We start from the raw sequence: 27,934 nt of genomic DNA, 5'->3' as shown, positions 1-27,934 counted from the left end.
TGCCAAGGGGGGTGAATACTTTCGCAGGCCACTGTATATAACATTATATTGGTCGCAAGAATTCTGTATAATAACTTAAATTGAAAAACTCTACGTTTTGAATCGGGCCTCGTTTTGCGTGTAAATTCATAAACCATATGCCATGGAATCAGTACATTGAAAATCTCTTCCCAACTATTTTGCAATTTGTATGGTACAGCTGTCAATTTTTTGGTCCTTAATTGAAACTGGTATATATTTTTATTTATCACAATTTTCTTTAAATATTTTAGGTCTTTAATGCAGGGCCGACAGACACGTTCCTTACTTTTTCCACCTTCCACTTGCCTCTTCCATTTTTGTGGTAATGCTGCAATTAGTTGGTTGTAATTTTGGGTAGAACAGACATTTCCATATGTCTGTTATCTGCGTGTGTGACATAACTCCACCAATCCTATTAATGATATAATTTACAAAGATTATACCTTTTTTTTCTCAAAATATGTTTTTCAATTAGTATATTTGAGTTTAACCACAATATGTATTGTATTATTTGTTCTGTCTTTTCAGGTGGATTAAACTGAAATTGCAACCAACTTTCTAAGGCTTGTTAAAAAAAGAACATTATTTTGGAGATGATTTCGTTTTCAAATAACCGAAAGTGAGCGGTTGTAATCTGAATAAAGGGAAAAAGGCCCTTCTTGAACATGGGTTGAGACATTCTTACTAATTTACTAGAGAACCATTTCGGATTTAAGTATACATTTTGTATGACTGATGACTTTAGTGAGAGGTCGAATGCTTTAATATTTCATAATTTCTGCCCTCCAAATTCATATTTGTTATATAAACAGGCCCATTTTAATTTTGTCTAGCTTGCCATTCCAAATAAAATTGAATCTTTTTTGTTCATATAATTTAAAAAGCAGGTCACTAGGTGTAGGCTAAACCATAAACAAATAGGTAGGAAAAGGTAGGAAAAGAGGCCATATGAAATCCACACTAGTCAAGAGAATCACCTCAAATGACGAGGATAACATTCGTCCAACCATACTTTAGCCTTACCAGCAGATAGTGCCATGGCCTTTCCAACAGACAGACTTCACTTGCCCTCATAAGGACTCACCCTAGAAGCAAAGAGGTAGCTAAATCAAAACGGGATATTGTATATGTCTATCAGGGGCGCAACTTTCATTGGGGACGGGGACGGGGAAGGGGACCCCCCCACATTCTGAAATTGCGTTTATGTCTTCCCCAGTTGTATCATTAGAATGTGATACAAAACGTGGCAACGGTTTACTTTGGAACCATGCGTATGTCTCTGAGCAGTCGGGTAGGCTGTTTGGAGTGTTTATCCGACAAAATAAGAATAGTTATATCCCCCCACTTCTAAAACCAAAGTTGTGCCAATGTGTCAAACTTTTGTCAAAATAAGCTGCAATGCAAGCGTGGGCAATGTTTTCCGGTATTTAGTTAATCGTTTTTCAGTGTTTTATGGCCACGTTTGAATGCATAACATTGAGAGAAAGAGAGCACATTTTTATTATGTGCTTTCAAACAAGCCATTAAAAACAGAGAATTTGCAAGACACAGTTGTACTCCGTATGGTATTCATACAAAAGTGGTGGGCTGTAATAGCCTATCATGCTCCGTTGTCATCTGTGGTTGTCATCCAGACAGGGAGGGGTTATGCCGCGTTCATGTGCTAGTCGGAACTCTGAAATATCCAACTTGCTAACTGGTTATACACCCGTAGTTCCGACTTGCACTTGAACGCGGCACTACATGCCAGCTTGATCCCCCTGTAGCGCGAGTGTCATTTAGGGAGTTGCTCGGCCCAAGCCAGACGCACCAACACACCCTGCCAAGCGACACTGTCCTGACAAATTAAGCCCTCTCCTGCAGCCCCAAAACACCCGCCGTGGCCTAGAAAACGTCTAAATCACACAGCATACGGTAAGCAATTCATTTGAATTTGTGTACGGACACTCTGGTGCCTGTTACAATGATGCATTAAATCAATGAAGCAAGATAGATGCCACTGACAGCGCTGATTTAACCAGAACCGGACCGTTATTCTTTCGATGATCATTGGGCTAAACTCATAGGCTACGATTTAAAACAAACTAAATATGCATTCAGTCCTATTCTACTGGCGATGTTTCGCTGCTTTGATACTATTTGCTGCAACTTTTAGTGGGGGTGATTCGAGTGTTTTTTCCCTTTCTGTTTACGCATCCGATATTTGGTGAAAGATGATTTTTGTGCGTAATTGGAGTAAAACAGCCATCATTATGAATTACAAAAATGTTAACAGAGACAATGACTTAAATTGAGCTATGCCAAATGATTATATCTGAGGATGCCATGTAATATATGGACCGACAGTGAACAACTTGGATGAAACCATAGGAAAAACCAATGACATTTGCCAATAAAAAGAGAAGAAAAGACTCCAACATCAAGATGTCAGATTACATTTAGATGCACAAACCGTTATAATATGCGGAAGATCTTACACTCTGATTCCCCCCTTTGTAAACTATAGTTAATGAAACTGTTACAACTTTGTAATAACATAATAACTTTGAAAGTTGTATAAGCGTTTATAGGTCTTGCAGGACAGAGAGAGAGATGCTTCTGAATGCATGCTTCACTATGCACAGTGACTGTCAAATTTATGAATGATCATTTTACAATATCAAAATATTCCTGCTAAATGTATATTGTTTGAAAGGGTGTGCAAGTGTGTGTCAATCAAATGGCACACATGATTGCCTGCTTGTCTATATGCCTACTGTGCATATCCCATCAACAGTTGGGCATTTTCATATCTATAAATGGACATCCTTTGTCACCATAGAAACACTCACAACTCCAAACACTGGCCTTGCATGATGAATAACCAATATAAGAGGAAGTTACAGTGTTGCGTGTTGGCCTGTGGTTGTTTGTAAAGAATAATATGTGTGTGTGTGTGTGTGTGAGACAGAGCAACCTGGCGCTCAGTCAGCAGGGGAAGTGTCTGATTCTTACCCACACAGATTTGAGAGGGCCCAGACCAGGGAAAGCTGTCTGACGCCACAAATTACAGCACACCTAATCCCTCTGTGTCTCACTTTATCACACTTTATCCACCGTGTTAGCTGGAGCAATAACCATATATAAGTGCTGTGCGCGTGTTATGTGCGTCATTACTTTTATGCGAGAGAGAATGAAAGAGAAGCCAGGTAAATAAGATGTTATTTGTCCTTGACTTTGAACCCTTTTAGAAACGGTACCCGCCCACGCACAAGTTTAATGTCCGACCTTATAACCGGAGTTATGTGTTTACACTGCCATAAAGTCAGTCTGGCTCTGATTCTCTTCCTCTCCAGGTGATGTTATACTCTGTGTAAACACTGCAGTATGTAGATGGAGAGAAGGGGTTAAAGGAGCCAAACTGAATGTATATCTGGGAAGGCCTGCAGAGTTGAGTGTAGGCACATGATACACACTCAGCTGAGGGAGAGGCCTGAGTGGAGAAAATGAGTCACCCCTAAATTAGTACTGAGGAGTCTCTCTTCCAAACTGAACTATAGGAAACTAAGGATGGATGTGAAGATCGTCATCAATGCATTGATTTGAGTACTAGACATAACACTTGAACCCTATCAGACTGCTGAGAGCAAAAAACAAGTTAACAGGAAAACCAAAAAGTTATGATTGTGTATTTCATGTAATCTATAAAGTAATTGGTTTATAGCAACAGTTCTCAGTACTTTGCAGTTTCTCGAATCCAGCATCCCTCCTTTCTCTGGGCCTCAGTAAAGACCTTGTAGCAGCTAACCCAGAACACATTCCAAGCTTTTTTCCAGTTCATCTGATACCGAGGAATAAAAAGGGGCTGGTTGGTGGGGGAGGGGTGCAGCGTACAGGCCAGCAGCAAGTCTCTGGGGCGGGAATACTGGAATGACTGACTAACTTTTATGTGGTTGTGAGGAAGAGGGACGGGTTATGACTTGCGGAAGTCTTGAGGATTTACATGGGGCAGCTCTGTTATCCTCATGTGCCAATGAGACTGGGACCAGCAGTCATGTGATCTGTTCTATTTATTCTCCCTCCTGTGGAGTATGGAGTCTACCAAACTACCCCCTCTGAGTCACTGACCAGAACACAGAGCAGATTATCATCAGAGAAGTGACTGAGTTAGAGTATAGTTTGTGTTGACAGTGACACATAACATAGGCATATAGTATATAGTCATTTCTGCTAGTATAGCATTGCTAGTCAACACTGTGAGGTCCAGGGACATGATTTACAGTAAACAAATGACATCCCCTCTCCTAGCACATAAGCAGACAAGGAATTACAGAGGAAGATACTGTTGCGTGTATCTAAGTAAAGTTGCAGCAGTGTCACTTGTCAGGTTGCTGCAATATATTTTTTTGATGAATGTATGTATTCATATCATATCCAGAAAATAATCATATATGCAATGCAACTTAATTAGCTGCTTTCTCTGATGAGACGTGACAGTGGGAGCTGAGAGGAGCTGGCTTCCCGCTCAAAGAAAGATAACTTCCTGCAGGGTTCTTGTTCAGATGATGTTTCATATGTAAATACCTTGGTAGTGATCCAGCACTGGGGGCCTTGATGTTCTCTCAGACTGAACAGTCCTCTCTGTCAGAGTAGAGATCACAGTTACAGGTATTTGGTCATGTAACATCATACTTCATACTGCAAGCACTTCAAAAAGTTTGGAATTAATTGCTGAGAGTACATTTCCCTTGATCATGTGATTTCATTTAATACAATTTGATCAAGGCATGGAAACATAGTGAGCTGCAGGTGTAGTTCTCTCCATAGAAATAAGAATGAATAGAACGGGTGTCCCCATTCAAGTCAATGATGGCATAATGGGTGGATTGACGGTCATTGCGAGTGTCCCCATAGGAGCAAAGCAGGAAGCAAAAGCAGGAAGTGTACCCAGCAATCTGTGCTGTGATTTGTTGAATCAACTCAAATTACATTACAAAAAATGCAGTCCATTGCATGAGCCACATCAGTTAGCATCATTTGAATGAACATTCTACGTTACCATGGAAATGACCTCACAATACCAAGCAGCCATTGCGAGGGTACCCATGATGAGTTTACCAGTCGAATTGCCAGGGTTAGCGGAGTCAAGCCCATTCTATTCATTCATCATTTATTTCTATGGTTCTCTCAATCTGGAGACATGTCAATGTTCATGGTGTTGGACGGAGTTTCAGGTAAAAGCTGACTTGGGCTGATCTGTCAATATACAGTAGTTCAAATCAAATTTTATTTGTCACATGCGCCGAATACAACCTTACAGTGAAATGCTTACTTACAAGCCCTAACCAACAATGCAGTTAAATATTATTATTATTTAAAAAAAAATAAGAATAAGAAATAAAAGTAACAAATATTAAAGAGCAGCAGTAGAATAATAATAGAATGGATATATACAGGGAGTACCGGTACAGAGTCAATGTGCAGGGGCACCAGTTAGTCAAGGTAATTGAGGTAATATGTACATGTAGGTAGAGTTATTAAAGTGACTATGCATAGATAATAACAGAGAGCAGCAGCAGCATAAAAGAGGGGGGGCAATGCAAATAGTCTGGGTAGCCATTTGATTAGATGTTCAGGAGTCTTATGGCTTGGGGGTAGAAGCTGTTTAGAAGTCTCTTGGACCTACACTTGGTGCTCTGGTACTGCTTGCCGTGCGGTAGGTGAGAAGAGTCTATGACTAGGGTGGTTGGAGTCTTTGACAATTTTTAGGGCCTTCCTCTGACACTGCCTGGTATAGAGGTCCTGGATGGCAGGAAGCTTGGCCCCAGTGATGTACTGTGCCGTACGCACTACCCTCTGTAGTGCCTTGCGTCGGAGGCCGAGCAGTTGCCATACCAGGCAGTGATGCAACCAGTCAGGATGCTCTCGATGGTGCGGCTGTAGAACCTTTTGAGGATCTGAGGACCAATGACAAATCTTTTCAGTCTCCTGAAGGGGAAAATGTTTTGTTGTGCCCTCTTCACGACTGTCTTGGTGTGATTGGACCATGTTAGTATGTTGGTGATGTGAACACCAAGGAACTTGAAGCTCTCAATCTGCTCCACTACACCCCCATCGATGAGAATGGGGGCGTGTTTGGCCCGCCTTTTCCTGTAGTCCACAATCATCTCCTTTGTCTTGATCACGTTGAGGGAGAGATGATTGTCCTGGCACCACACAGCTGTGTGACCTCCTCCCTATAGGCTGTCTCGTCGTTATCGGTGATCAGGCCTATGACTGTTGTGTCATTGGCAAACTTAATGATGGTGTTGGAGTTGTGCCTGGCCGTGCAGTCATGAGTGAACAGGGAGTATAGGAGGGGACTGAGCACGCACCCTGAGGGGCCCCCGTGTTGAGGATCAGCGTGGCAGATGTGTTGTTACCTACCCTTACCACCTGGGGGCGGCCCGTCAGGAAGTCCAGGATCCAGTTGCAGAGGGAGGAGTTTAGTCCCAGGTTCCTTAGATCCCTGTGAGCTGTACATCTGACTTCATCATCTGGTGTTTATCAAATTATTATATATTCAACTGAAACAGGAATCAATGTGGTGTTTATGGCCAATGGTTTGTTCTCTGTTTGCTCTCTCCAGTGGCAGATTGTTCCCCCTGTGAAATTAACAGGACAAATACCCGTGTGATTGAAAACTACAATACATCAATATTGAACTTTACGATGATTATGATGGCTATAAGACTTACTACCATGTAAGAAAAGAGATGGAAAATAAGTATGTGGCTGCTTGTGAAATTTGTCATAGGTTACAAAAGAGTAGAGACAGAGGAAAAAGGAACATCATATTCTTCGGGGTTAGGGTTGCCTGAATTCTCTCCCAAACAAGGTCACGTGTGGATTTTTTCCATGGTCTGACACTGAGGGTTAGTCACAAATTGAGAAGGAGCCCCAAACTGCAGTCTTTCCCTAAATATATTAGTTGGAGACTTGAGTCCTGAGGCACACAGATGGCCCCGGTGCAGAAAACAGTGTTTACTCTCTAGAACATGGCCTGTTTGCTCTGTCTGGAATGTTGTGTGGATAGAATTCATTCAGGGTGTGTTATGCTATGTAGATGTAGGCCTACCATAACAGTAATTTAACTTCTCATTTTATTTGAACTGTTGTTGTTGTGTGTTTGAAAACGGATAAGAAACGAGGCCTTGTAATCTTATCTTGATCAGTTACTGCTTTCGAAAGCTAAGCAAATATAGATGTCTGACACTTCCCTTTCAGCGGGCATCACCTTATGTGTTTGGTTGCTGTGGAAACCGTGTGTGGCAGGGCTACTGTCTAAGTTCAGGAACCAATTTAGGCATGATTACCTGGCATCTAGACCACTGACTGAACATTTTGACACACTTTTCTGTGGTCACTATAGTGATCTGCAAAGAGGATAGGCATTAAGTTAGACATTAACAGGATATGCTTCTCAAGTCTTAAAAATCTCAACTATTCCCACATGCCAAAATGAGCTCAAGTATAATATGTGATAATCTCACTGAGCGTAGGCATCCACTCCATGCTTTTAATACAGTTCCTCATTTTGGTTTCTGATATGACAGAAGTGTGATGTTTGTGGGCCTGTCCCATTGGGCTGAGTGCCTGACTGTGAGTGTGCTGAGTGTGTGCACTGTGCAGTAGTTAATCTATGGTCTCTCTCCTCTCTTCTCTACACACACTTATACTGTGGTGGCACCAGTGCTGGGGCTGCCCGTCTCAAACTGAGTCACAGCACTTTCCGATCAGAGAGAGGAGGAAACACCAACAGCACAGGGCACCAATGAGTCACCGCATCACACATTATTAACTCACTACTCTAAATGTTATCTTTATATCCATGACAACAGCTCTCAGTGAAGGGAGTGGCTCCCTTCTGCAAACTGTGTCCATATATTGTAGACAGACTTTTCTTGTCTTTCACTAGATCTTGGTCCTGAGGTCATATTTGTTCTTATCTTACTGTCTCAGTATAACTTGGCAATTGGTGAATTAATAGTGTTCCATATCATCAATATCTTTTATCAAAGCATGTGTGTGATCTTTCCATGCAGGCAGCATGGTGTACCATCCTGAGTTTGAGAAGTCTGGCCAGCAGGCGGGCCTGCAGGTGTGGAGGATTGAGAAGTTTGACCTGGTGGCAGTGCCAGAGAATCTGTATGGAAGCTTCTACACGGGAGACGCCTACCTCATCCTCAACACTATCAAGCAGCGCTCCGGGAACCTGCAGTATGACCTGCACTTCTGGCTGGGTGAGGACAGAACCAGGAGCGGGATGGGTTGCATTACAAACCCTGGTGGATATGATTGACGTCATAGAAATACTTTTACTAGAATGGGCATCCTCTTTCAAGTCACTGTGACTTGTGGTGGGTATGTACTGTAATTCTATCTCTATGATTGATGTGCACAGACAGAATGCTGAGTCAGGCCCATTTCATTTTGTTGATCATCCCTGCTTCTAGGCAGCCTGTTAGATAGAACCCTAGCAGAATTTTATGGGAAATGGACTAAGTGAGTGATACTCAAACTTGGTTAATTCGATGTACCGGTATGTGTCCATTGAGTTTTGCTTTAGGGAAATAGTCATCCATGACGTCTGTGTAATCTAGCAGACTAAGTAGCCATTGGGGGTTGGGCCTCCATTGACAAAGACAAGAGAGCAAAACATTGCAATTCAGAGGTTGAGTTTAACTTCTGTGGTTTTTCTGCTCCAGGCGACTTCTGCACCCAGGATGAGAGTGGAGCAGCAGCCATCTTCACAGTCCAGATGGATGACTATTTGGGAGGTAAACCCATCCAGTACCGTGAGGTCCAGGGACATGAGTCCAAAGTATTCCTGGGTTACTTCAAGGCTGGACTGAAGTACTTGGTGAGGAGATGTTATTTGAGATGACAATTAGAATTTTCTTTGACAGTTTTGGCATTATTGCTACAAATCCAGGCCATGACACACATAATATTGCATTCATACCTCAGGCAGGGGTATTGTTATAAACTATAAAGTAGTCTCTATACCTAAATGGTTTTTGTTGTGATAATAAAGTTAATCTAATCTAATGGTGGAAATATTCCCTAGAAATGTGAATGGCTCCATATTAACCGTACCATATCTTTTGTCACTGTTTTAGAAAGGAGGCGTAGCATCTGGGTTCAAACATGTTGTTACCAACGAGGTGGTTATGCAGCGGGTGCTACATGTCAAAGGTCGCCGTGTTGTCAGGGCGACGGAGGTGCCTGTCAGCTGGGACAGCTTCAACCAGGGAGACTGCTTCATCCTGGACCTGGGCAGCGTGAGTAACCATCAGCCTGTGGGAGATGGTGTACTTTTAATTTCATAGGACATATCGTCATCAAACATTGGCATCACATTTCAATAAAATAAACAGAAGTATGCACATTGTATGTTTCACGTCTTGCTTAAGAGAAAAGAGAAACGTTTAATAGAGAGATTGTCCAAATACACATACAATTCTTGCAAACAAATTCCTGGTCGATGCTGACCACATCACGTATCCTGTTTGTTGTGTATCCCACCTCCCACAGGAGATCTACCAGTGGTGTGGCTCCCAGAGCAACCACTTTGAGAAGCTGAAGGCCACTCAGGTTGCCAAGGGTATCCGTGACAACGAGCGCAGTGGGCGAGCCCGCGTGTACGTGTGTGACGAGGGAGCAGAGAGAGACAAGATGATAGAGGTGAGATCATAAACAACTAAAGAACAGGAGAGTCTTCTTACTCTCTTTATCGCTCGTTCTGTCTGTGATTGGTTGACGTTTATTATGGTGTTTAATGGTGCATAATGGACTTTTGAATAAACTCCAGCTGTGGTTAAAGCATTATTTAATTTTCAACAGTATATCTAAAAGGGATCTTCTCTGTGCGTCTTCAGGTTCTGGGAGATAAACCCCACTTTCCTGAAGGATCTTCTGATGACATCAAAGCAGATGCCTCAAACAGGAAGATGGCCAAACTGTACAAGGTGGGAATACAGGGAACAATCTACTGAAACCAAGATCAACTGGTCTAGCTGCATAATGAGAACATCTCATATAGACCCTGAGGACTTTTCACATACACGTCTCCGATCTCTCTACAACTCTTCCTCTGTCACTCCTCCTCTCCCCCAGGTGTCAAATGCCAGTGGAGACATGGCCATGTCCATGGTGGCAGCAGAGAACCCATTCTCCCAGAGTGCATTGGAGTCCAGCGACTGCTTCATCCTGGATCACGGCTCCGATGGCAAGATCTTCATCTGGAAAGGTCAGCTGGGGTCACCCAATATCAAAGACATAATTATGATCAGCTGATTTTTCACAGTTTGCAACACTCTCCACCAATTCAACCAGTCAACGAAAGCATAATACTGTAGCTGGAATTGTTTTGGCATGGTATGACTGCTGTCATGTCCATTTGGTAACACATAGCATTACAGACCACATTTAGAGAATGAGACAGTGTCACATGATAAACTTCCACAGAGAGCATATGACGCAACCAGGGGTGTCATTTCAGCTTAACCTCCAAGAAATGTGTATAAAATTGAAGCTCATTTACTGCATTTCAACACCATTTAAAAACTCTAAAATGCAATTTGGAGAACAGCAAAAACAACTTCCAGCCGTTATCACCTTGTTGCTGTAGCGTCAATCACCTCAGTCAATAGGGGACTTAACATTCTACAAACACATGTCATACAGTAATTAGTTGCAACGCACAAGCTCAGCACCGGGATTAAAACTAGTTTAGTTTCATGTGAAGTCAAACAGCAGTTACCTAGCCAAAACCATCTACTACAACCATCTTTAGCTCTTCACTGTTTTGAGAAAAAGTCTTGCTGTTCCCTGCAGCTGCATCGAAGCGCCTCCCATAAAGCCAGCCAGCCACACAAACAACCTTCCCTCCCACTCCCAGGTGTCTGCATAGTTCTAAAGTCAGCCTTCTAATACCACTAAAGTACATTTGCCTTTTAATCAGGATTGGAATGATTTTTTTTTAGTAGCCTATTTTACATTTTTGGTGTTGAGCTGAGGTATGGCGAGCGCCATACCCTACCATACACAATTGATGCCCCTGGATACAACTGAAAGGTGTTGTTCTTAATTCAAAATATAATTGTCCTCCGTTATTTATATAAAGTCCTCCGTCTTTATAGTTTCTAAGTGGTTGAATTCATTAAACCCACTTTTTGTATTTCTCACCCAACTTCCACACACTCTTACCCAGGTAAAGAAGCCAACCTGGAGGAGCGTAAGGCAGCCATGAAGGCAGCAGATGAGTTCATCAAGAAGATGGGCTACCCCAAACACACCCAGGTGCAGATCCTGCCGGAGATGGGAGAGACTCCTCTCTTCAAACAGTTCTTCAAGAACTGGCGTGACAAGGACCAGACGGAGGGTCTGGGTGTGGCCTATGTCTCCAACAGCATCGCCAAGATAGAGAAGGTGCCATTTGATGCTGCCACACTCCACGACTCCCCTGCCATGTCTGCCCAGCACGGCATGGTGGATGGCGGCAACGGAGAGAAGCAGGTGGGTGGACAAGACAAATGGCTGGGCCTGTGCCCACATTGTACAACAAGTCTTCCCAGTAATCTTTCTTAGAGTAACTATCAGGATGAGTATTTATTTTTTATTTAACCTTTATTTAACTAGGCAAGTCAGTTAAGAACAAATTCTTATTTACAATGATGGCCTAGGAACAGTTAACTGCCGTGTTCATGGGCAGCACAACAGATTTTTACCTTCTCAGCTCGGGGATTCAATCTAGCAACCTTTCGGTTACTGGTCCAACGCTCTAACCACTAGGCTACCTGCCGCCCCAGTATTGCTGTAACTATCAACTTTATGTATTAGGGCTATTATACAGTAAAAAGCATTCTGTGAGCTAATCTATGTAGATTGTGAGGGAGGTATGCTAGGGTTTCAGCCCAATGTAGCCGATAGAGGAAGGATATTAAAGTAGGAAATCTCTGATGAACAGATAGCAACCAAATGAAAGGGGCATGAATTTGTATTTACATATATAGCTCTGTTTTGGTAGCCTGCCACCACTAGGGGTCACATCATGCGTATGTTTATGTACAGATCTGGCGTATTGAGGGATCAGACAAGGTGGAAGTGGACCCCTCCACACATGGACAGTTCTATGGCGGAGACAGTTACATCATCCTCTATAACTACCACCATGGAGGACGCCAAGGGCACATCATCTACATGTGGTAAGAGAGACACTAAAGTAAAAGTAAAATGAAACAGTAGAGAGACCATCAGAAGAGATACATTGCTAACTAGAATGTCTCTCAGGCAAGGAAGTGACTCTTCCCAGGACGAAATTGGTGCTTCGGCCATCTTGGGTGCCCAGTTGGACGATGAGCTGGGTGGTGGGCCTGTGCAGGTAATGAATGTGTGTATGTGAGTGGGTGGGTGTGTGTGTGTATAGAAGAGGCTTTCTTTTCACATCGCATATTCCTTTTTTCTATGGTTTCCTCTTAGCCTCATCTATATTCGAATCAGTAACCCCGTGTAACCCCGTGTGTCACTCTCCCTCTTCCTCTCATTGTTTCCTGTCCTTCATTTGCTTTCTCTCTCCAGGTTTCAGGTGCTCCTATTACCACCCTGGTACTCCCCTCTCATGGCTGCATAACTCAATACAGAGCAGTGTATTTAACTGATATGGCTCAATGTGTTTACAGAGAAATCAGCTGGTTCAAATCAACAGGGACCCAAAACAGGACATTCCAGGGCCATGTTTATGAGGGAGTTCCCTTTATCCTCTCGGATTCTGTTGCTTCATCACTCTGACACAGTTACTGTTCCCAGACGAGCCAATTCCCTGACCTGTTGTAGGGACAAAGAGCTGTCTTGCTCGTCCTTATGAGATGTGCTCAAGCAAGGACCATTGCATAGGTTATATAGAGGCCACCAGTGATTCTAGGTCAGCTTTTCCCAAACTCGGTTCGGGGACCCCAAGGTGTTTATGTTTTGTTTGTTGCCCTAGCAGTACACAGCTGATTCAAATAAGGAACTCATCATCAAGCTTTGATTATTTGAATTGAATCAGCTGTGTAGTGCTAAAGCAACAACCAAAACATGCACACCTTGGGGTCCCCGAACCGAGTTTGGGAAACGCTGTTGTAGGTTGTCTTATATCTTCTTATGGCTGCAGCCCGACGTCGGTACACTTATGACAACAGCCAGCTCAAGTGCAGGGCGCGAAATTCAAAATATATATTTTTTTAAATATTTAACTTTCACACATTAACAAGTCCAATACAGCATATGAAAGGTACACATCTTGTGAATCCAGCCAACATGTCCGATTTTTAAAATGTTTTACAGCGAAAACACCAAGTATATTTATGTTAGCTCACCACCAAATACAAAAGAGGACAGACATTTTTCACAGCACAGGTAGCATGCACAAAGCCAATCTAACTAACCAAGAACCAACCAAACTAACCAACAAACAACTTCATCAGATGACAGTCTTATAACATGTTATACAATAAATCTATGTTTTGTTCGAAAAATGTGCATATTTCAGGTATAAATCATAGTTTACATTGCAGCTACAATCAGAAATTGCACCGAAAGCAGACAGAAAAATTACAGACACCAACGCCAAATAACTAAATACTCATCATAAAACATTTCTGAAAAATACATAGTGTACAGCAATTGAAAGACAGGCATCTTGTGATTCCAGACAATATTTCCGATTTATCAAGTGTTTTACAGCGAAAACACAATATAGCGTTATATTAGCTTAGCACAATAGCCAGAAAGACAAGCCATTTCCCAGTAGCAAAAGTAAGCGATCGTAACAAACAAGCAAAAGATATATAATTTTTGACTAACCTTGATTTTCTTCCTCAGATGACAGTCCTATAACATCAGGTTATACATACACTTATGTTTTGTTCGAAAATGTGCATATTTAGAGCTGAAATCAATGGTTACACCGTGTGCTAACTTAGCTACTTTTTCCCACTACGTCCGGATTTTTCCTGACACTTTTTCTGACACACATATTCTGACCAAATAGCTATTCATAAACATAACTAAAAAATACATGTTGTATAGGAAATTATAGATCCATTAGTTCTTAATGAAATCGCAGTGTTAGAATTCTAAAAAATAACTTCATTACGATATGCAGCTTCGGTATAGCTAGAGTACCCAAACGTTGGCCGCCCACGACTAGTACAACATGTTCGACAGATATATGAAATAGCATCATAAAATGTTTCTTACTTTTGCTGATCTTTCATCAGAATGTTGGACAAGGTGTCCTTTGTCCAGAACAGTCGTTGTTTGGAATTAGAACGGACACTTTCCCTCTTCATTTAGCACGCGCGATTGCCAAGTGGCACGGATCTCTCCATGTCAACAAACGGAAGAGAACGGAACACGGCAAAACTCCCGAAAAAATTTCAATAATCTGATTAAACTATATTGAAAAAACATACTTTACGATGATATGGTCACATGTATCAAATAAAATCAAAACCGGAGATATTAGTCGTCCATAACGGCAGCTAAACAGAAGGCAAATCCATGTCTCTCTTCGCGCCTGCCTGAAAACAGGAAATGGAGGATACGTCATTCCATGAGCTGTAATTCGAGTCCAGATCAAGTTACACAGTCCATTTCTTCTCTCACTCCTTGTCGACATCTAGTGGAAGACGTATGAAGTGCATCTAAACTAATAAAAACAAGGGATTTAATAGGCAGCCCCTGGAACAGAGCCTCAATTTCAGACTTTCCACTTCCTGTCAGGAAGTTTGCTGCAGAATGAGTTCTGTTTCACTCACAGATATAATTCAAACGGTTTTAGAAACTAGAGAGTGTTTTCTATCCAATAGTAATAATAATATGCATATTGTACGAGCAAGAATTGAGTACGAGGCCGTTTGAAATGGGCACCTTTTATCTGGCTACTCAATACTGCCCCTGCAGCCCAAACAGGATATACTGCAGTTCATTATGATTTGGCTAGATCATGCCTTGGCTCTGTATAAGGTTCCATGCTCTGGGAATGTCTGCAACCATCTCTTTCTGTGTATATATCTGTTTGTGCCTGTCAGTCTCACCTTCCTGTCTATAGCCAGTGTGAAAAATTGGGACCTGCACTACGTAGGTTTCTAATTGATTTGTTATAATGCATGACTAACAGTGATCCTACATTTGTGGAGAAGCCCACCAGGGTGGAAACGTCAGTCACAAACCCGTTTATATTCCATCAAACTGTCCATGATGTCTAACAGCTGATGGCTACCCAGACCCCTCTTTTACGCTGCTGCTCCTCTCTGTTTATTATCTATGCATAGTCACTTTAACAACTCTACCTACATGTACATATTACCTCAACTAACCGGTGCCATCGCACATTGACTCTGTACCGGTAACCCCTGTATATAGCCTTGCTATTGTTATTTTACTGCTGCTGTTTAATTATTTGTTACTTTTATTTTCAATTTTTTACTTATCTTTCTTTACTTAAGTTTTAAGAAAAAAAAGTGTTAAAGCATTGTTGGTTAAGGGCTTGTAAATAAGCATTTCACTGTAAGGTCTACACCTGTTGAATTTGGCACATGTGACAAATTCAATTTGATTTGATTTGACATACAATCATACATACATTTGTAACAGTGTGATTCATAGTCATTCAACAGAAACAGTATTTAGAGGAACTCAGTGCATGGAAATTAGTCATCACACTAAACATCCAAGATTGCAACATTGCCTCACACATGTTTTCAGTACAGAGGTAGACTTCTTCATTAACTCTGTGCAATATGCACCTAATCTCTATTTCTCCGATTAGTAGTCTCCAATTTTGAAAACAAAATAAACTGAACAAGGCTTTGTGCAGGCTCACCCAGGTCCCAAAATGTCAGGAATGGTGTTAAGAGCAGAACAAACGCACTCGAGTGACTAAACAGTGAGAAAGGCACACTGTCAGACTTTGGATAGCCCATCGCTTGGGATAGTTAGGGACCGTCAATAAATTACACAATGTAAGTGGGATAACATTTTCATGTTGCACATCTTTTAGTTGTCTCATTAAATGCTTTTAATATTTGTATACGATTTTAGTTGGTTTGAGGTTATCAAGTAATTGAAATTTGGACCTTTTAAAATATTGTCCCATGTACATTGTGTAATTTACTGATGGTCCCTAACTAGCCCCGATAGGGATATCAAATGTCAAACCAAATTGACCATGGGCATTACGTTTGGGTCTGAATTGATGATTGGGTGCTGCCAGCTGTGGGAACAATTCAAATAAACCCAACCCACTGAAAACAGTTACGGTACTCGTCATTCCGTGACATACTGTACAATTTATCCTATCATCTCGCAAATCTCAGTTTTGGACGAGACTGACATTATGATAAAAAATATTCTATTTACACGTTGTAGTTAATTTTTACACAAAATACATTTTTCTGCCTCATATCGATGCCACATTGGCCATTTTCTAATCAAGAAGGTGCTTTTTAGGAGCAGTTGCTCTTTAAGGGGAGGAGCGAGAGAAGGCCCCTTTGTGATGGTGGATGGCGAGACAAGCTTGCTGCATCCACTAAACAGGACTTCCTTGGCGAGATACACAGCATGCTGGGAGAGTAGGGTAGGGAGCGCTGTAGAACACTTGGTGCTTAGTGTTTTCATGCCTTGTTGTTCAGAGCTCACTGCTGCCACCCTGTGGCAGCAGTGAAATTTTTGCAGACACACGCAAGGCTGCGTTGCAAGTATGTCTATAGATTTCCAAATAGATGTAATTAAATACAATTATATTCTTCCAAAGATCCACTTTTTGTATTTCACCACACTGACCCATGTTGACTCCAATGCTTCCCACAGTTGTCAAGTTGGCTGGATGTCCTTTTGGTGGTGGACCATTCTTAATACACACGGGAAACTGTTGAGTGTGAAAAACCCAGCAGCATTGTAGTTCTTAACACAAACCGGTGGGACTGTCACCTACTATCATACCCCGTTCAAAGGCACTTAAATGTTTTGTCTTGCCCATTCACCCTCTGAATGGCACACATACACAATCCATGTCTCAATGATTAAACTCCTTCTTTTTATTTATTTAACTAGGCAAGTCAGTTAAGAACAAATTCTAATTTTCAATGATGGCCTAGGAGCCGTGTTCAGGGGCAGAACAACAGATTTGTACCTTGTCATCTCGGGGATTCAATCTTGCAACCTTCGATTACTAGTCCAACGCTCTAACCACTAGGCTACCCTGCCACCCTGTTACCTCCCCTTTATCTGCAATGATAGAAGTGGATTTAACAAGTGACATAAATAAGGGATCGTAGCTTTCACCTGGTCAGTCTATCATGGAAAGAGCAGGTGTTCTTAATGTTTGGTATATTCAGTGTATGTTTGTTAACTAGTTTGCTCTGTGTGGTCCAGGTGAGGGTGGCCCAGGGCAAGGAGCCAGCTCACCTCATGAGCCTGTTCGGGGGGCAACCCATGGTGGTGTACAAGGGAGGTACGTCCAGAGATGGGGGCCAGTCTGCCCCCGCAGAAACACGCCTCTTCCAGGTGCGCTCCAACTCTGCAGGGTGCACAAGAGCTGTGGAGGTGAGTGACATGAGGACAATGCCTCTCTTTTTTCTGAAATCAGCTACTAAACTGCAATATATTTACAGGCATGACACTCGTGGTCATTTTCTACCCACCGTGTCTTATCCACCTCTAGGTTGATGCTGTGTCCTCCAACCTGAACTCCAACGATGCCTTCCTCTTGGTGACTCCTGGCGCCTCCTTCGTGTGGATGGGCCAGGGGGCCAGTGATACTGAGAAAAATGGCACCCAGCAGCTCTGTGTTATCCTGGGGGTGTCCTCCTCAGACCTGCCTGAGGGCGGAGAGACCGGTATGTACATTGTGCCAATGACATTGGCTTACCTTTGCTCTGTGGCTGGCTGTGGCATGTCGTAACCAACTGACTATTGTGTGTGTCTATGCAGATGATTTCTGGGAGGCTCTGGGAGGGAAGGCAGCGTACCGCACCTCCTCCAGACTCAGAAGCAAGGACAAGATGGACGCCCATCCACCCAGGCTCTTTGCCTGCTCCAACAAGTCTGGAAACTTCATTGTGAGTCCCATTATTATTACCATAAGCCATTCATGGTTAAACACCTTTAACCCTGTTTTTTCTAATGCCTTGTCGCCTTCTCCACCCAGATTGAGGAGGTGCCTGGGGAGATGACCCAAGAAGATCTGGCCACTGATGATGTCATGATCCTGGACACATGGGATCAGGTAGATAAATTAGCATGTGGTATTTTCTGAGATGTGAATGTTATTAAGTATGCAGATATAGGATCTTAATTTGACCTATATTGTAACAGCAAAATAAGACTGACTAAAGTAAACTACATAAAACGTGCAATATTCTTAATATAACCCTGTCTTAGTGTGGGTTGTCAGTGAATTTATGTAAATCACAAAGCTCATCTGCATTTCCTGTGGTAAAGGACAATTCTCAGCAACAAGAGTGATCAAATTAAGATCTTACACCTGCACAGTAACACAGTGGATAACAGATGAATTACAGTACATAGTCTAATGAAAGTTGAATATCCTCTTCTAGGTGTTTGTCTGGATCGGGAATGAAGCCCATGAAGAGGAGAAGACTGAGGCAATGGCCTCCGGTAAGTAATAAAATGGAAAACTGCTTAAATTATTTATGAATTATCTTGTAGACGGTTTCACATAGAGAATGTTCATGTCACCTTGTCTTTGAGTGCATTACTCATGACTAAAATAATTTGATTGAGAAGTTTCCCACTGGGAAAACTGCTCTCTATAGAACTATAATTTAATCCCCTCCTCCCCCAGCTGTGCGTTACATTGAGACGGACCCTGCCAACCGTGACCTCAGGACACCCATCGTGAAGATCAAGCAAGGGTTCGAGCCACCCACGTTCACCGGCTGGTTCCTGGGCTGGGACCATGAGTACTGGACCAGCGACCCCCTGGAGCGGGCCATGGCTGAGCTGGAGCTGTGAACCCTCACCTTTAACCCCTAACCCTGCCGCCTGACTTTACCGCACGCACTGAGCAGCTCCAGTCATGAGACTTAATGGGGAACCCTCTATGCCCCGCCAACCTCCTTTCTTCTGACTGCCAGTGGGAGGATGCTTTTTGTTGAATTTTTACATTTTGAAAAAGGAAATGTGTCAAAGAATATTGAGCTTTTAGGTTAGAATGTGTTGCTTTGATTAGAGTAGAAGAGGCTTTCATAACCCTGTGTATCTGATAGAGCACTGGTGCACAATCGCCATGCCAATAAGGTACTGTAATAGACTACTCCCCCACCACATGTAAAACATATGTTTCTCATTTCATGTTTTCGTATTGTGATAATGTTGTGTCATTATTTCAGCCTACCCCTGCTTCTAAATTCATCCAAGGATATTTAGGAGCAGTGACCCAATGCAGTCTTCTGATAATAAACTGGAGACTTTATTTGTTTTTTTACGTATGCAAATAAGCATGCAAGTGACCAATAATAAGGGCTTTAATGGAACCACAGGTTTAGATAAGGCTTTGCACCTGCTACAATCTAAATATATTTTATGTATGAGATATTTTATACGATGTCAGCAACATTAGGCTGTTTCTATTCAGTATCTCACCATTAAGAAACCTAGCATATTACAATCATCTGAACCAACAGACGCAGGGAGACAAAGCTTTGAGGAAATCACACTGCCAGACATAACCTCACTAGTTATCAATCCGTATCGCTACAGATTTCGCAATAACAATTTAAAGGTCATTTTCCGATTGAGACGATATATGCAGTGTTTACCGTGAACGCAGTCTCCACCAACGTGGGAACATTGCCTTTAAATTGTATTTGTTTGGTGTCAGCCAGTCAGGAGTATAAGGATCACGTAACAGCAGTCAATGTCAAGTTGAATGGTTTTCCCCAGGCCTTACTATTGTTTCAATAAAACCTCATGTCGCCGACACTAGATGTGTTGTCTCCATCATATATATCATTTTTATTTAAAGGCTGAATCATGGTGAAAATAACAATATGGCTTTGAAGAGAAGGAGAAACGTTCAGTTTCAAATGTATGTCAATGCATATACAATTCATCATAATTAACATGGACCTTTATAGAAACTGTTCAACAGCAAGTTTGCATGATAAGGATATGAAAATATAAACATGATAAGAAATAATTTCAATAGGAGAAAAATAGGTTACAACAGAGCGGTTTAGTAACATGAAATAATGTAACTATGTCCTCCTTCACACATACAGTAACACTATACACCAGAATACAATGACAATACAAAACATTAAGAACACCTGCTCTTTTCATGACATAGACTGACCAGGTGAAAGCTACGGTCCCTTATTGATGTCACTTGTTAAATCCACTTCAAATCAGTGTAGATGAAGGGGAGGAGACGGGTTAAAGAAGGATTTTTAAGCCTTGAGACATGGATTGTGTATGTGTGCCATTCAGAGGGTGAATGGGCAAGACAAAAAATGTAAGTGCCTTTGAACGGGGTATGGTGGTAGTTGCCAGGCACACCGGTTTGTGTCAACTGCAACGCTGCTAGGTTTTTCACGCTCAACAGTTTCCCGTGTGTATCAAGAATGATCCACCACCCAAAGGACATCCAGTCAACTTGACACAACTGTGGGAAGCATTGGAGTCAACATGGGCCAGCATCCCTGTGGAACGCTTTCAACACCTTGTAGAGTCCATGCCCTGGCGAACTGAGTCTGTTTTGAGGGGGTGCAATTCAATATTAGGAAGGTGTTCCTAATGTTTGGTATACTCAGTGTATAACACATACCATGTTTTATACAGTAAAATAATGTATACTGCATAGGTACTGTAACAGCATCTAAAGAGCGTGTAGTCTTGATGATAAATATTGCTATTAAAACAGACTAAAATGCACTTACAATTTCCATCCAGGTATGCATAGAAACTGTATGAGATGAGTACATCGACTCCATGGCAATGATTTAAGGCTTTGAGCTGTTTACATGGCCATAGTAAAGAGGTTGCTTCCCATGGAGACAGACAGACAGACAGGGTCCCTAGTACATCCTGGTCTCATAGCAGTGCGGGAAACACCACACCTCAGTAGTACCGGCGAGTGGCGACTCAGTTTCCCTTGTTTTTGTTCAAATCCTGTTTCTCTGTTCCATTCAATGGGAACTTACAATACAGAATATAGTCTTAACACACAAAACATTTACATTAAGTTCTTTGACTCATAAAGCTCAACCAAGCTCTTTAGCTAGCGTCCTCTGCACCAGCTGGCATTGACATAACGTTTGGCACAAGGGAAAGCAGCACACTATGATATATGTGGGAATGTTTGTTTCATGTGTGTGTACTGTACGTGTGTAACAGCACTCACACAGCACCCAACAGGCTCCCCTCAGTCTCTCTTCATGAAGGCCTGCATCATGTCCATTGGCAGGGGGAAGATGATGGTGGAGTTCTTCTCGGCAGCTATGGTGTTGAGGGTCTGCAGGTAGCGCAGCTGCAGGCCCGATGGAGACTCAGCGATCACCAGAGAGGCCTCCTTCAGAGCCCGCGAAGCGTTTAACTCCCCCTCCGCTGCTATCACCTACACACAGGACCCAGGGGACAGGAGGCCGGGCGGAGGGGGACAGATAGAGGAAGGGAGAGATGGAAGAGAAAGAGGTTAGGTAATGACCATTAAGTAATGAAGACAGATAATGGAGAGAGAGAGAGAGAGCAAGAATTCCACATTGTCATGGAGCGCATGACACTGAAACAAATGATTGGTTGAAGAGACTCTTTATTGGTGTCTCTTTAAGGTATAGCCAAGAATCCTGAAACAAAAGAGAATATGTGGGATTGAGTAGCACATTCTGTTTGCCAACAATACCTTGACATAAGGCATCAAAGTCGAGTGTTTGTTGTGCACGCTAGTTACTAAAACAATGTAACTTGTTAACCATGATTCTACCGTGTATGAAGCTGCCTATTTAAACGTGTATGCTCTAGTCATGTGAAATATATATTATTAGAATAACGATCAAGGTGTTGGTAGAGTATAAATCACATCGTTTAACCTAAATTGTGTTTGTCTGAAGCGCCGCAATGTTTCCTTGTTGAAGTGCTACTGTGCATTACACATAACGCAAATTAGTCTACGAGTAATCGAGGAACATGTATTGGTTGACGGGAATAACCAAAGTGATGAATTATCCCGGGGGTGAATTACTTCATGAATGTGTATTGTGCGACTTAAAGAATAATTCATGGTACAAGTAATCGAAGGGTTTGTTTATGTAAAACTGTTGTTTAGGATGTTATATGTGCATGGGAAATTACACATTTATGGTAGAAATGTGTTTTGGGGTGTTGGGTACTAACTTCTAAAGTCGAAATATCCTTATTCATGTTACCATTTTAGAACTGAGGGTAGGTAAATATACGGAGTGAGAAAGGGGAGAGCAGAAAGTTTAAATTCTGTCAGAACATGTTATTGTTAAATCTCCTATGGAGAGGTGATAAGCCACAGTCTGGTTTCAGTCACTGGTAAGGTGGGACAGCAGTGAGTTAGGGAGAGGTGAGGACTGTGGCGTGAGGTCAGGTCAGAGAAGTGAAGAGGAACAGTTCTATGACATACACACATAGGAGGCAGAGCCATGACAACCCCAATGAGAGGAACCACTTAAGTTCCTGCCTAGCAACAGAGATGTATTGGCTGTCTAGATGGTGGAATCAACTCCTTGCACCAGTAGAGGGTATGTACTTGTGTAAACATGTCTTTGTCTTATGCAGCTGTGTGACCCAGTGGGTGAATAACCTTGGTTTGAGCTTTTACTAGTCGTTCGTTCGTTTCACAGGGGCTATCAGGATGGAACATTCCTAGCTGAAAGGAGTTCCTGGAAAGAATACTTAGGTGGTCAGTTGGCTTTTGTCTGGGGGAGAGCAGGCTGGGCGGGTAACAGGTTGGCTAGAGTAGAGTTATACCTGGGGGAGAGCAGGCTGGGCGGGTAACAGGTTGGCTAGAGTAGAGTTATACCTGGGGGAGAGCAGGCTGGGCGGGTAACAGGTTGGCTAGAGTAGAGTTATACCTGGGGGAGAGCAGGCTGGGCGGGTAACAGGTTGGCTAGAGTAGAGTTATACCTGGGGGAGAGCAGGCTGGGCGGGTAACAGGTTGGCTAGAGTAGAGTTATACCTGGGGGAGAGCAGGCTGGGCGGGTAACAGGTTGGCTAGAGTAGAGTTATACCTGGGGGAGAGCAGGCTGGGCGGAGATGATTGTGGACTTCAGGAAACAGCAGAGGGAGCACCCCCCTATCCACATCGACGGGACAGTAGTGGAGAGGGTAGTAAGTTTAAGTTCCTCGGCGTACACATCACGGACAAACTGAATTGGTCCACCCACACAGACAGCATTGTGAAGAAGGCGCAGCAGCGCCTCTTCAACCTCAGGAGGCTGAAGAAATTCGGCTTGTCACCAAAAGCACTCACAAACTTCTACAGATGCACAATCGAGAGCATCCTGTCGGGCTGTATCACCGCCTGGTACGGCAACTGCTCCGCCCACAACCGTAAGGCTCTCCAAAGGGTAGTGAGGTCTGCACAACGCATCACTGGGGGGCAAACTACCTGCCCTCCAGGACACCTACACCACCCTTCACAGGAAGGCCATAAAGATCATCAAGGACAACAACCACCCGAGCCACTGCCTGTTCACCCCGCTATCATCCAGAAGGCGAGGTCAGTACAGGTGCATCAAAGCAGGGACCGAGAGACTGAAAAACAGCTTCTATCTCAAGGCCATCAGACTGTTAAACAGCCACCACTAACATCGAGTGTCTGCTGCCAACATACTGACTCAACTCCAGCTCACTTTAATAATGGAAATTGATGGAAATTTATAAAAAATGTATCACTAGCCACTTTAAACAATGCCACTTAATATAACGTATATGTATATACTGTACTCTATATCATCTACTGCATCTTGCCATCTTTATGTAATACATGTATCACTAGCCACTTTAAACTATGCACTTTTATGTTTACATACCCTACAATACTCATCTCATATGTATATACTGTACTCGATACCATCTACTGCCGTTCTATACCATCACTCATTCATATATCTTTATGTACATATTCTTTATCCCTTTACACTTGTGTGTATAAGGTAGTAGTGGAATTGTTAGGTTAGATTACTCGTTGGTTATTACTGCATTGTCGGAACTAGAAGCACAAGCATTCGCTACACTCGCATTAACATCTGCTAACCATGTGTATGTGACAAATAAAATTCGATTTGATTTGATGTGATTTGGCTACAGTAGAGTTATACCTGGGGGAGAGCAGGCTGGGCGGGTAACAGGTTGGCTACAGTAGAGTTATACCTGAGTTTTGTTAGAGGCAAAGAGTTGTTGCCAGAATAGTTTAAATTGAGAATACTTTTGATTTATTAAAGTCTTTGTCAACGCCCTGTTTGTTATTTTCTGTACAAACTTTACTGGCCAATTAGTCCTGCACCTGGTAATATTGTAAAAAAAAAGCCTCTACGAGAGGTGAGCACCAAAACATCCTGTCTGTCTCCTCACGGTCCGATGCGATTCGGCTTCTTCAGACACATATCAAGTGAATGTAAGCATACAGAGAGTAACCATAGTGAGTGGATGATTAAATAAATCAATCCCAGAGAGCCCTCTTATCTTTAACCAGCAGATTGAAGATGATATCCAATTAGTGTAATGGCCGATGGGAGGAGACTCGGGCAGAGAAGCCCCAGCTTGTGACCTGCTATGCTCTCGGGTTCTTACGATATGACCACTGGTTGCTAAGGAACAAGGGAGATGACGTGTTGACCCGTCAAGAAAACATTTTCATCTGGATGATTTATTTTGGGAGTCAATCAAATCAACAAATGATATAATAGAAGCCAAGTGGGATTTTTCACTCAGAGGAAAAGGATTTAGCTCAACTCAAGGGACTGAAAAATAGACTAAAGACCAATGCCTGTATATTCGAGTGTGTGTGTTACCCTGGTCTGTATGTGTGTCAGTACCGTACCTTTGCCCTGGCCTCGCGGCTAGCCTCGGCCTCTGCAGCCATGGCCCTCTGGAGCTGCTTGGGCAGTTTGACGTCCTTGATCTCCACCCGCTCCACCTTGATACCCCAGTCATCTGTAGCGTCGTCCAGGGTAGTCTGAGGAAACACAGGGGATAAGACACAGAACTCTACATCCAACACGCTCCTTTTGGAACCTCAGGTCACAACAGGCCCAGACAGGGCTCAAAAGTGCAACCATTTTGGTCGGATATGCTCCGAAATATTTTGCTGTGTGACCAGAAATTAAATGCAATTTTAAGAGCAGCAGTGCGCCTAGAAAAAAAAATGTGCCAACTTAACAATTGTTGTAATGATTAGGTTTCGTTGTACCGTTGTTTCCGAGTGCCCTAGAGAAAAAGCAGAGTGCAGATTCGTTAGTGTCACGGCTGAACCATTACTACAGAGAAAACTCATTGTTTCTGGCACAAACAGGTGAAAGGTAATTACCCGCACCATTACTAGTGGGTTTTGACCAACATGTCTCGGGACATACACATTGCCACAATCATACCCTGGATCTATTTTTGTCCCGTGGAATAGATCTAAATGTTTATCCTCATAATTATGGACTATTGAATCACCATCTTATTAGGTTTGCAATCGGAACAAATAATTCCCTCAGACCCCAACCAAGGATTATCCAAAGCCGCACTATAAATTCTAGGATAACCCAAAGATTCCTAGGTGCACTTCCAGACTCCCTCCACCTACCCAAGGGCGGCGGAGTAAGAAAAATCTGTTAACCACCTAACCTTAACCTTGCGTAATACCCTAGATGCAGTCGCACTGCTAAAAACATTGAGGGGTGGAATATACACGGCAGTGACAATAACCAAAGAAAATGATCTCAGGAGGTAATTGTTGAGGTATTCCAGATCGGGAGAAGAAAAGGACTTGAGTTCCTTTACGCTTCCACAATCACACCATGAGTTGTTAATCATGAGAATACCCCTCCACCTTTGCTACCTAGTGGCATTTAGTGAACTCTAGCAACATCTCCTGTTTTATGGCAATTATGGCTTGCTGCAAAGTGTGGTATTAAGTTGCTATAGCAAGACTAAATAAAGAACAGACCACAGTGCATTAGAGTACCTGCATGCTGTGGAGTATGGTGTGTGTGTGTATGGTCAGGTTATGGTCAGAGTGACTGGTAGGATTCTGTGGTCCATTACCTGCATGCTGTGGGCTATCTCCTCGCGGTCAGACAGGATCTCAGCCAGGTTCTTGGTGCCCAGGACGTTTCTCAGGGTGGTCTGTGCCAGCAAGCGGGTGGCAGCGTCAGCGTTGGTGATGTTGGCCACAGCCAGGGTGGCATTCTGAACACGGTAGTACACCACTCCATCAACACTGACCGTCACTGAGTCCTTGGTCAGAACCTGGGGAGAAGGGGAAAATCAGTTACTACTGACAGCACTGATCATAACTGGTATTACATGATAAGCACTGATCATAACTGGTATTACATGATAAGAGTAATTAAGGTAATGGGGCGCGGGGCTCACCTCTTGTGGGGGGATGTCGAAGGTGATGGTGCGCATGTCCACATTGATGAAATTATCTGTGCACGGCAGGATGAAGAACAGGCCTGTGGGGTGATGTGCACACACACATGTTTAACAGCAAAGCCTAAAGCTACAAATCAAGCCTCAGTTCCATTAGTCTCACAACTATTGTACAATCAGTACAGTACAAACCCAGAGTTATGGGCATGATGGTGTGTAAGATACTGTAGCTTAGGCCAAACAGGGGGCTTAAAGGGATACTTTGGGATTTTGGCCTCGCTGCTAAAATCCTGAAGTATCCCTTTAACAGAGGCATTTGCCCCGTGCAACTTTCACTCATGTAAACAGCTCCTTCTTTTTCTAGAATAATTGTTCCCAGCTGGGACTACAGCCAAATGCTAGCTGCTGGCCCTGGTTGTACTGTACTGCAAGTTGGTTGGAGATTTGTATGGCAATAGCATATCTTGCACATTGTTAAAGTGTAAATACAGCTAATTAATCAATTATCTTAAGAATGCCACCATCTACTGAGGGTGAAATGTCAACCAAACCCTCAGCACCACTCTTCCACTCCAACTACAAAGAGATAGCATGCCTCTGATCTAGCCTCTCTGCTCAGCTAGGGGGGAATTCCAACACGAATGAAGTGCGTAAATGGAACATAATTCCCTTTATAGACTTTTCTCTCTACGCGTATTCTGACCTTGAACTTAAGCATGAGAATAGCATGCTATTAACCCGCTATTCTTTTGAGGTGGAGAGCAAAGAAATGAAGGTGTGGCAAAGGTGTGTCTACAGATACACCATATTCTAACCTTGACTTAACTCCCTCATAATTCCACCACCTTTATGCACAATGAATAAGGTTGAGTAACCTGTCGGTTCCAAGTGGAACAACCTCTACTTTCTTTTTTTTCTAAAAGAAATAACCCCAATGTCCATGCACTGTAATTTACTAATTGATAAGAGCTATTGATAAGAGCTATTGATAAGAGCTAGGTAAATGAGCAAGCCATTTGGATAAGGGGATTGTAAATATAAATGACAATTGTTTTAGATCCATTTTACCTTATGATCACTGGAGACAAATGTCAAACCAGTCATATGGCAGTAAACTGAAGCATATCAACATATCACCTTTTCAACAGTGAAGTTTACGAAATGCTGGCACTATAACTTGCAGGTATGACATGTGGAGTCCGAAGTTATAGACTTCTTTAGAAATGTGCAAATAACAGTATAGCGCCAAATCTACCGAGTTGATTTTTTTCCAATT

At 42.7% G+C, this 27,934-nt stretch overlaps 2 protein-coding genes across 2 annotated transcripts in view; one reads left to right on the top strand and one right to left on the bottom strand.

Moving 5' to 3' along the window:
- The first annotated feature begins 1,808 nt into the window (after positions 1–1,808).
- On the top strand, positions 1,809–20,025 carry LOC120025866 (gelsolin-like). Its single transcript, XM_038970574.1, has 16 exons — positions 1,809–1,935; positions 8,085–8,282; positions 8,748–8,902; positions 9,162–9,323; positions 9,577–9,726; positions 9,921–10,010; positions 10,159–10,291; positions 11,255–11,559; positions 12,115–12,248; positions 12,334–12,424; positions 17,461–17,631; positions 17,750–17,924; positions 18,019–18,146; positions 18,236–18,313; positions 18,645–18,705; positions 18,893–20,025. The coding sequence occupies exons 2-16, from the start codon at positions 8,090–8,092 to the stop codon at positions 19,060–19,062; spliced, it is 2,196 nt and encodes a 731-aa protein (XP_038826502.1). The 5' UTR covers positions 1,809–1,935; positions 8,085–8,089; the 3' UTR covers positions 19,063–20,025.
- A 686-nt stretch (positions 20,026–20,711) lies between these two features.
- Positions 20,712–27,934, bottom strand: part of LOC120025867 (stomatin-like) — a 28,755-nt gene continuing 21,532 nt past the window's right edge. The window contains exons 4-7 of the mRNA XM_038970575.1: positions 26,659–26,741; positions 26,329–26,532; positions 25,118–25,252; positions 20,712–21,664 (exon numbers count right to left, since the gene is read on the bottom strand). Coding sequence (XP_038826503.1) covers positions 21,473–21,664; positions 25,118–25,252; positions 26,329–26,532; positions 26,659–26,741 — 614 coding nt within the window. The 3' untranslated portion in view covers positions 20,712–21,472. The remainder of the gene's footprint in view (positions 21,665–25,117; positions 25,253–26,328; positions 26,533–26,658; positions 26,742–27,934) is intronic.

The sequence above is a fragment of the Salvelinus namaycush genome, chromosome 31 (assembly GCF_016432855.1).
Source record: "Salvelinus namaycush isolate Seneca chromosome 31, SaNama_1.0, whole genome shotgun sequence".
Lineage (NCBI taxonomy): Eukaryota > Metazoa > Chordata > Actinopteri > Salmoniformes > Salmonidae > Salvelinus > Salvelinus namaycush.
This window is presented reverse-complemented; position numbering and strand designations above follow the sequence as displayed.

Excerpts from the sequence above, each read along its gene's own strand:
- LOC120025866 (XM_038970574.1), top strand. The coding sequence starts at position 8,090 with ATGGTGTACCATCCTGAGTTTGAGAAGTCTGGCCAGCAGGCGGGCCTG. Across the intron at positions 11,560-12,114 it reads GCGGCAACGGAGAGAAGCAG|ATCTGGCGTATTGAGGGATC; the intron begins GTGGGTGGACAA and ends GTTTATGTACAG. Across the intron at positions 18,314-18,644 it reads TCCTGGACACATGGGATCAG|GTGTTTGTCTGGATCGGGAA; the intron begins GTAGATAAATTA and ends ATCCTCTTCTAG.